Source organism: Gracilinanus agilis, chromosome 4 (assembly GCF_016433145.1).
Source record: "Gracilinanus agilis isolate LMUSP501 chromosome 4, AgileGrace, whole genome shotgun sequence".
In the NCBI taxonomy this organism is placed as follows: domain Eukaryota; kingdom Metazoa; phylum Chordata; class Mammalia; order Didelphimorphia; family Didelphidae; genus Gracilinanus; species Gracilinanus agilis.
Window position 1 is genome coordinate 165,726,672 of NC_058133.1, and position 9,991 is coordinate 165,736,662.

A 9,991-nucleotide genomic window follows, 5' to 3' on the forward strand; every position below is an offset into this window, starting at 1 on the left:
CTTCCTTCCTTCCTTTCTTTCTTTCTTTCTTTCTTTCTTTCTTTCTTTCTTTCTTTCTTTCTTTCTTTCTTTCTTTCTTTCTTCCTTCCTTCTTCTTTACCTCCCTCCCTCCCTTTCTCCCCCCTCCTCCTGCCCACCCTTACTTTCCAACTGAGTGTTGTTTCTCAGGCAAAGGAGTGGTAAGGGCTTGCCCATAGTCACACAGTGTCTAAGGTCAGATTTGAACACAGGACTTCCTGTCTCTTGTTCTGGTTCTCTATGTCTGAGCCATCTAGCCCTTCACACAGGTATTTTCCCTGACAAACTTGGGATTCAAATCCATATCTTTTCAATCCAAACCAGACCTCTTTCCAATATACCTCTGAACTGATTCCACTCACTTGTCTTGGTTTCTTATAGAATTTTTTCTTATTTAACTCATCTTGTTTTGGAATCAGAAAATGTTTGAATCTTTGTTGTTGTTGTTGTTGGTTCTCCATTTAGCCTACTTCTGTGGGAATGGGAACAAATTACTTCCTTTCAAGCTTAGCTTCCTTATAAATAATAGCTGGTATTTATATAGCACTTTGAGGTTTGCAAATTCCTTTATCTCATTTGAGCCACACAAAAACTCTCTGAGACATGTATACTACAGATGTCATCAGTCCAATTTACAGATGATGAAACTGAGGCTCAGAGAGAGAGTGCAATTTGCCATTGCTCACACAGCATGTTTGGGGCAGGAATTGAACTCTGGTCTTCCTAACTCTGAGTCTAGCATTCTATATCTACATCAATGGTTTTAAACTCAAATGGTTAGCTAGATAGCTCAGTAGATAGAGGGCCAAGCCTAGAGTCAGAAGAACCTGGGTTCAGATTTGGCCTCAGATACTTCCTAGTTGTGTGAACTTGGGCAAGTCACTTACCCTGTTTACCTAACCCTTACCCTTTTGTCTTAAAGTAAGGAGTTTAAAAAACAAACAACTCAAATAGAAACAGTGACACAAATTCCCTATAAGTAAGAGTCTCTGAGGGCCAAACACTGACTTAGCCTTACAATGCAAAGTTGTCTACATTTTTATCCATTTCGTTGAATGTTTCCCAATTCCCTTTTAACCTAGCTCAGCCAGCACTCAGGAGCGTGGGGCGCATGTTTGACCCCTCCGGACTGCCCCATGAAACCTCAAGTAAAGTGAGAAGTTGGACAGCACCATCTCGAGATTGCGCTTTAGAAGGCATTTTCCAGCTAAGATTTATGAGTGTGCAGAGCTGGAAGCAAACTGCCTGAGGGATGAAGGCAGGATATGCTCTTCCCTTCCTTACCTCCACCTCTTAGTTCCCCAATTTCTTCCCTTTTTTTCTTTTTCTTTTTTCCAGATGACTTGTTGATGCCATTTTAAATAATCATTTTCTGACATTTTGCGATCTATGTTCTGATCCCTCCCCAGGACAGCAGATAATGTGACATAGGTTAACATAGAATGCGTATTTCCATGTTAGGCATGTTGTGAAACAAGACACATATTGCTTGCAGATTAGTACTTTTGGATCTGTCTAAGTAACATGCTAAGATAGAAGGGCAAGGGCTGGACAAAGAGGATTAAGTGACTTGCCCAGGATCACACAGCTAGGAAGTGTCTAAGGCAGATTTGAGCCCAGGTTCTTCCAACTCCAGGCATGACGCTCTATCCACTGTGCCACCTAGCTGTCCCTGATTTCCTTCAAGATTCCTATTAAATCTCACATTCTCCAGGAGCCCTTGGCCAATCTCTAGCACAGTGGTTCCCAAACTTTTTTGGCCTACCGCCCCCTTTCCAGAAAAAATATTACTTAGCTCCCAGAAATTAATCTTTAAAAAAATTTAATAGCAATTAATAGGAAAGATAAATGCACCAGTGACCATCACCACCAACCTGGATCGCTGCAGCACCCACCAGGGGGCAGTGGCGCCCACTTTGGGAATCACTGCTCTAGCATCTTCCTTCTGAGATCACCCTCCCTCTACTTGGAATGTATCTTACATGTACAGAGTTGTCTCCCAAACAAGAATTTGAGCTCCAGGGGGGCCTTTCTTTTGCACCCTGAGCACTTAGTACCATGTCTAGAGCATAGTAAGATCTTAGTAAATGTTGACTGACTAACTAAATGGGGAGATGGTAGGAAAAGAAGGAGATTACTCACTTCTCTGGCAAGAAGGACCCCGGTAGCCAGGCACACAGATGCAGCTCCCATTCTCAGGTATACAGGTTCCTCCATTCTTGCAGGTACAGGTGTTATTGCAGTGGGGTCCCCAGAAACCCTCAGGGCATGGAAGGTCACAGCGGAGCCCTGTGGACCCAACAGAAGGTGTACAGGTTGATCAGGGGTCCTCCTATCGAGGGGGCACCAATCCCCATTTATCCTCCTTTGGGGGGGGGACATGGAGGCAAGAGCTCTGGGCAGGGGAAGTCATTGCTTTCCAACAATGGCTTGGATATTTGGATTGCTCACCTGTCCATCCAGGCTGGCATTGGCAATGACCATGAATGGGGTCACAGCCATCTGCGTGTTTGCAATCACAGTGACTGGCACAGCCTGCTCCAAACTGCCCCTTCTTGGGGAAGAAGAACGGAAGGTGGAATCAGCAAGGGAGGGCTCAGTCAGCAAGGAATAGGGCTTAGCAATGTCATCCTCCTTGACCCTTTCCTCACCCTTGGCACTCACCAGGCAGGGAAGCTGGCACCGATCGCCACGCCAGCCAGGGGTACAGGAGCAGGCTCCTGTTTGTGGGCTACAGGAAGCCCCATGGGCACACTGGCAGCTGGCATTGCAGCCAAATCCCCAGGTACCCTCAGGGCAAGGCACAGAACAGTTGCCTTTCTGCCATCCTGGAGGAAAGAGTGGCTTTAAGGACTAATAGCCTTTCCCTTTCTCATTCTTTGCCCTCCAAGGACTGAGTCTCATCACTGCTCTCATCACAGGTTGATTTCCTAGGGCTCCCCTCACAACTCAGACCTTCTAATCCAGAACCTCATCCTGTGCCTTTAGCCTCTCTGCCTTTTTCCTTCCAATGCTTCCCCTTCCTAGAACTCCTGTCCATGCCTGGAACTCCCTCTTCCCCATTCTATGTTCCGAGCCCCCTAGAGCCCAACTTCAACTCAAATCTTGAACCCTGTACCAGTTCTGGTCTTAATCCTCAAGTCCTACTCTGTCCCCTCCCGTTGCCCCACCTTTGGCTCTTAGCTATGCCCTCCTCTTTTCATCCTAAGGCCCAGAGTCTTTACAGACCTTCCTTGCAGTTGCATGTGCCATCGACTGGGGAACAAGAGAGGGCATGCACACAGGAACAAGTCTGGGAGCAGTTGGTCCCAAATGTGTCCATAGGGCAGAGACTGGAACAGTGGGGGCCCTGGCAGAGTGGGGGAACCCAGAGACCAGTGAAAAGGGGATAGGGCTCCTGATCCCCATAGTACTCCATCCCCTTTAGCCCCTCAAACTATAAGGGGAGGTGAGTGTCAGCCAAAGGGAATCATTTCTTTTCCTGCCATATCAGAGATGAGGTCTGTTTCCAGGAGGAGTAGCCTAGGTTAGCTCAGGGCTGCCAGAAAGTCAGTCCTGACAGGAAAGGGCAAAGGATTGGAGGCACTACTCTTTTTTTCTTTTTAAGCCTTACCTCTTGTCTTTATCTTAAAATTCATACTAAATATAAATATCGGTTCCAGAAAAGCAGTAAAGGGCTAGGAAATTGAGGTAAAGTGACTTGCTCAGAGTCACACAGCTAGGAGACACTAGACTCTTGAGTCTTCTGGGAAATGGACTTCCTCACTCTTTTTTTTTAAACCCCTTACCTTCAATCTTAGAATCAATACTGTGTATTGGCTCTAAGGCAGAAGAGTGGTAAGGGTAGGCAATGGGAGTTAAGTGACTTGTCCAGGGTCACACAGCTAGGAAGTATCTGAGGCCAAATTTGAACCTAGGACCTCCTATCTCTAGGCCTGGCTCTCAATCCACTGAGCCATACACCTGCCCGCCCCCCCCCCCCCAACCTTGAAGGGTGGGGTTTTTTGGCTATCCTAGGGATGGAGCAGTTGGAGAGGAGGCAATGGGGACATCTTTTGGGGGAGAAGCTGGGAAGGATGGGTACTCAGAAGCAAAGTAGTTGGGGGTGGAGGTGGAGATAAGTCCTCTGGGGTCCCTGCCTTCCCTGGAGATGAGGCTGGGTCACAGGCTTCTGACTACTACCAGGGCAGTGGCTTAGGCAGATCCTATTGGCACACTCACTGTGTAGCCGGGGGGACACAGACAGTGGCCACTTTCTGCCTGGCAGGTGCCTCCATGAAGGCAGAGGCAGGGTTCCCGACAGCCAGGTCCGTGGGTGCCCGGGGGACAGCTCTCATTGCAATGCAAACCAGCCCATCCTGGCCTGCAAGAGCACTCGCCACTCATGGGATGGCAGCTGGGAAGAGAGCAGTTAACGATCACCTAGGGTAGCGTGGGTCCTCCGGGAGGTCCAGCCCTGGAAGCCCGGATCCACCAGGCCCGCTGGCCCCGCCCCCACCGGCGTAGAGGGTCTAGACCCCCGCCTTTCTCGATGCAGAAAGGGGCCGGCCCAAGGCGAGGGGCCCGGAGTACAAGGACAAGAGGTGCAGGAGGAAGGTGTCAGCTCCCTCCTTTCTTCCTTCCTCCCTTTCTGGAACCCTCCCTCCCGGGCCCTCTCCCGCCCATCCTCGGATTCCCCCACCTGAGGCTGTGCTCTGCGTGGCAGGCGCAGGACGCCTCGCAAGTGAGCCCGTAGCTACCGTCTGGACAGAGGCGCTCCGTGCAGCGATCCCCAGTGAAGCCGTGCTCGCACAGACACGACCCGTCGGCTGCGAAGCAGCGGGCCCCCGGGCCGCAGTCGCAGGTCTCAGCACAGTCCTGGCCGAAACGATCCGCTGGGCAATCCTCTCGGCACCTGGGCACCTAGCTCAGTGAGAGCCAGCACTCCTAGGCCCCGCCCACCAGGCCCCGCCCACCACCGCTCTAGGCCCCGCCCGCTCAGGGTACACCTAGTGCTCCGTCCACCCACCTGTCTCCGGTGTATCCTGGAGCGCAGTGGCACTGCCCTAGGATGGGGTCGCATTGACCCCCGTTATGACAGCGACACTCTTGGGTGCAACCCCTTCCAAAGCGGCCTTCTGGGCATGGCAGAGAACAAATGGCGCCCTGAAAAGAGCAGAGTAAGGCGCACCGTAAAAGTCCCCAGGAATCTCCAAGGAGAGCCCTACGGAATCCATTTATTTATTCACGCAACTAACAAACATCTATTAATGCCTCTGACATGCGAGGCCCAGGAAATACCGGAGTCTCCGCTGTCTCTCCATGGGACTGGACTACCTGTGCCCTACCGCTCCTCCCAGCACCCCTCCAACAGGACCCTCTCCCTGGCAATAACCTGGACCAGCATCCCTACTGCTCTGCGGTGTGAATCCGTCCGGCTTCCGGACTCCAGAAGCCGCCCCCGCCTTCCGATCGTCCTTTCCCCCGGGATTCCCCGTGCTCTCCCCCCATCCCTCCCTACCATCCAGCCTGGTGGGCAGGTACAGTTCTGGCCAGAGTTGTAGATCCCCCCATTTTGGCAGGGATGGCTTCTGGGGCAGGAGAAGCCAGTCGTGTCCTGACGACAGGGCATCTCACAGCTGTGGAGGCAGATAAGGTCTAGGTCAGTGGGGAGGGAGGAGAGGAGGAGAAGGCTTCGTTCCTTCATTCAATCCGCGTTAGATGTTCTAGCATAGAACCTACTTTTTGAATACCTATGGATAAGATAGCATAAATGGGAATGGGACTATTTTACATTCCCATCAGTAAGATGGCAGTAAGCTTTCAATGAAATCCAACAAATATTCACTGATAGGGAAAGGGGTGGTAGGCACTTAGGAGAGAGTCTGCTGGATTTTTAATCAGAAGATACCTAATTAATTTGATAATAAATGTCAAGTCCCACACACATCTAAAAACTCAACTACAGAATAAGGGAAGTAAGTTATCAATATTCATGTGGGGGTAAAAACAGCAAGGGGCTTTGAGCAAACAATAGGAGCCAGCAACGAGGGACGACAATGTTCAGAGAGAAGGTAAAAGTCATGCCAGACTGTCTAAGTTAGACCACATCTAGATTTTCATTTATTCCATTCTAGTCTCTGTATTTTAGGAGGGACAGTGGTCAGAATGGTGAGGGGAAGGAAAATCCTGTAGCTGGATGAACAGCTAAAGGAAATGCAAGCGTTTCGCTTGGAGAAAAGGTAGGCAACACAATTGCTGCCTTGAAGAATGTGAAGGTCTGTCTGTGAATGATGTCAGAGCAGAATGGGTAGTTTCCAGAGAGACATCTTTTGGCTAAAATAATAAGAGATGCCTACAACAGAATGGACTGCTTCATGGGTTAGTGAGTTCCTTGTCACAGGAAGTGAGCAAAGTCAGGAATGTTATATTCTTGCATTGAGCAGGAAACTGGACTACGCAAGGAGATGATTAAGTAAGTTTCCTGAGTTCCCTGATCAGCTTATGGGTTCATAGGTTCATAGATTTACAGCTAGAACAACTGAGAAGTCGTTAAGTCATTTCATTCCTTTTACAGATGGGGAAACAAAGGTTCAGAGGGTAAGTGAATTACCCAAGGTCAGAAAGGCAGTCAAGTGGCAGAGCTAAGATTCAAATCATGATCCTCTGAATCTAACTCCTGAGCCCATTCACTGACCAACAAAGCTTGTTATGGAGCTCACAAGAAGATAAACCTTTGTGTTAGGGCATTTGGGAGCATCTCCCTATGGAGCCTGTGGACTTGTCCAAGCATCAGCCATGAACACACTCCTGGGGACACAGGGCTAGGGTGTGAGCTTCTCCATACCCTCCTCAGGGTGATGGACACCTTGTTGAAAGGAATCAGGACACCCTGATTAGGTCTCAGTGACTGGCTCCTCCCCACCCCTCCCAAATGAACTGCTTAAGTCCCTTCTAGCTCTCACTACTATGACTCTGTGTGTTCTGATGGGTCTGGTATTTGTGCGTTGCCTTTGTGTAAGTGTCCATATTAGTGGGGATGTGTCGCTAGCTTTATGTCATTGTGAGTCTTCACATTTGGGCATGTCTCAGCCCCCAAGCTGCTTACCTGGGCCCTGTGCTATTAGCAGGGCAGTGACAGGCCCCCGTCTGGGAGTCACAGGAGGCTCCATGGCAATGGCACTGGGCTAGGCAGGCAGGGCCATAGAAGCCAGGTGGGCAGGGCTGGAAGCATCGAGGAGGCTGGAAGCCAGGAGGGCAGACACAAGCTCCGGTCTTGGGGTCACAAGTGCTGTTGTTGCCACATTCACAGGAATTTTCACAGTTTTTGCCCCATAACTGTAGTGGGCAAGCTGGGTAGGTTGTGAATCATAGGCTCAATCAGTGACTGGGAATCCACACCTTCATGCCCCTGACCTGGTGCTCATGGTTTCTCTATAATATTTGTCCCTGCCTATTATCTCTTTATTTCTTTATCTTTTCCTTTCTGTGTCTCTTGATCTCTTCCTTTGACTGCCTATTTTGTGTTCCCTTTCTTCTTCTCCCCACCCTTCTCCCTTCCTCTCTCACTGTCTCTTTTTCCCTCTCTCTCCCTCCTTCTTCTCTCTCTCTTTCCTCTCTCTCTCTCTCTCTCTCTCTCTCTCTCTCTCTCTCTCTCTCTCTTCCATCTTCCCTCCCTCTTTCCCTCTCTCTCTCCACCCCCCTCACTTTCTGCTGCTTTGGGTCTTTCTTTTAAAAAACAACCCTTACCTTTTACCTTAGAATCAATACTGTGTATAGAGTAGTAAGTGCTAGGAAATAGAGGTTAAGTGACTTCCCAGAGTTACACAGTTAGGAAGTATCTGAGGCTAGATTTGAACCCTGGACATCTGGTATCCAGGCCTGACTCTCGATCTACTGAGCCATCTAGCTACCCCTATTTTGTGTCTTTCTAGTCCTGTCCAACTCTGCTTTGGGTCCCAGGTCCATCTCCCAGATTTTTCCCATAATCCACCCCCTTCATCTCCCAGGAAGGCAAAAATGGGCCCTGAATATCACTGGGGTTCTTTTGTGAAAGGAAGGGATCCTGGGAGGGTATAGACAGGAGAGAGCACAACTGTGGGGACACTCACAGGAAGAGCAGTCGTCCCCCCTCCATCCATTCTCACATTGGCATTGATCTGGGGCAATGCATCGACCATGGACACATTCCTGAGAACACAGGGCTGGGGGGTGGGAGAGAGGAAGTGGTTAAGGGTATAGCCTTGCCCCTTGTTCCTCAAAGGTACTAAAGTCCATTCTTAACTCTAGTTACCTCAGAGGATCAGAATAATCCATTTCTACACCACTTTCCTCAGAAAAACCTTATGACATATTTTGGGCAGGCATCCTTCCTTTATACCCATTTAACAAGTGAAAGGAATGAGCCTCAGAGAAGTTATGTTTCTTTCCCAAAGGCTCACAGCTAGTATGTGTCAGAGTCAGGATTAGAAAGGAGGCCTCTGGACTCTGAGACCTGGGACATTTCCGCCATTGCCTCCCATGTCCAAGAACTCAGCCAGCCTGAAGCTTAGACAGTTGCAGCAACTCAGGGTCAGAATTTAGAAAGATTCCAGGACTTGGGCCTCCATAATCTCCCCTGAGTCCCCAAGGAGTGGTCTAGAGGACACCTTGCTGACAGCTTGGAGCAAGGTTTAGGAAGGCTGTCACCTATGGGATAGAGTTGGAGGGAGAGGGGACTAACGTTGTTCAAGTTAGGCATAGGGAGAAAAGGAAAAGGCTCTAGAAACAGAGGTGGAGCCAGAGGAAGAAAAGGCAAAGCATGAATCTTTGGAGAGGCTGAGCAAAAAGGAGGGAGAGAACAAAAAAAGGGAGGAGAAAGACAGAAGAAAAGAGACAAAGGTGGGGACATACAGAGAGAGGCCCACACCGATAAAGAAACACAGATAGAAAATAGCCACAGAAACAGACAATAATAATAATAGCCCATAATTGTAAACTTTGTAAAGCACTTTACTCACAATAACCCAAAGAGGTGGATAGTACATGTAATATTCCCATTTTGTGCATGGGAAAAATAGAGGCTCAGAGAGGCTGAGCCTCAATATCATATGTGGTAGAGCCACGATCTGGCCCTAGGCCTTCAGGGAGAGACAGAGACAGAGACAAAGAGAGAGAAAATGGAGAGGGAGATAGGGGAGAGAGAGGAGATAGAGAGGGAAGAAGAGAGAAAGAGAAAGATAGAGAAAGGGAAGGAAGGAAGGAAGGAAGGAAGGAAGGAAGGAAGGAAGGAAGGAAGGAAGGAAGGAAGGAAGGAAGGAAGGAGTCATAGTAAATAAATTAATATTGAATTCCATAGAGTGAGAGAGATAAATTGTAAAATACAAGGACTCCAAAAAAGAAATGATAATATTTCGAAAGGACTTTCGTGTGGTAAAATGTCATCTTCCCAGAAAATCATTCCATGTGTTCCCTGTGGTTTGCCACAAAGGAGTCTCAATGCAGATAAAAAATAACCAGAATTAACATGTAAAGATGTCCTCCCTCCTTGTATTTCCCAGCAGGTAATCCTCTATTCAGGTGGAAAAAACTACCAAATAGCAAGGCATCTGATTATGAACCAGTATTAATTGTAACTTACTTGAGGCCAGAGAGTAGGATGGGCTATGGGCCATGTACTGAGATGCTGCTTCTGCTTGGTTCCCAGATTCTCTGGCCTTTTCTTCCTGTTGGCTAGCTGTTGCAGATGTTCCCATTGGTTTTTCCCTGCCAACTGAAATAAAGATTTTTTTAAGGATGTCATCCACACAAAGTCACTTGTTTCTTCTCTGAAGCTTACCATATGTTCAGCTACACACACTAAGATCTGCTATTGTCACCATTTCAATGCCTTGCCAAATCTTTTCCCTCCACATTGCATAGTTACCAGAAAGTGCCTTTTTATTCTTAGCAGCAGGCTGCACGTGGATGGTATTCCAATAAAATCCATTCGCTGCCTCGAGAATGCAAGTAACAG

At 48.5% G+C, this 9,991-nt stretch overlaps 1 protein-coding gene across 1 annotated transcript in view; it reads right to left on the reverse strand.

The window, feature by feature from the left end:
* Positions 1-7,360, reverse strand: part of PEAR1 (platelet endothelial aggregation receptor 1) — a 16,288-nt gene extending 8,928 nt beyond the window's left edge. Inside the window, exons 1-9 of the mRNA XM_044676694.1 lie at positions 7,106-7,360; positions 5,519-5,636; positions 5,027-5,163; positions 4,700-4,912; positions 4,240-4,414; positions 3,247-3,367; positions 2,683-2,846; positions 2,470-2,572; positions 2,161-2,307 (exon numbers count right to left, since the gene is read on the reverse strand). Coding sequence (XP_044532629.1) covers positions 2,161-2,307; positions 2,470-2,572; positions 2,683-2,846; positions 3,247-3,367; positions 4,240-4,414; positions 4,700-4,912; positions 5,027-5,163; positions 5,519-5,629 — 1,171 coding nt within the window. The 5' untranslated portion in view covers positions 5,630-5,636; positions 7,106-7,360. The remainder of the gene's footprint in view (positions 1-2,160; positions 2,308-2,469; positions 2,573-2,682; positions 2,847-3,246; positions 3,368-4,239; positions 4,415-4,699; positions 4,913-5,026; positions 5,164-5,518; positions 5,637-7,105) is intronic.
* Between the last annotated feature and the right edge of the window lie 2,631 nt (positions 7,361-9,991).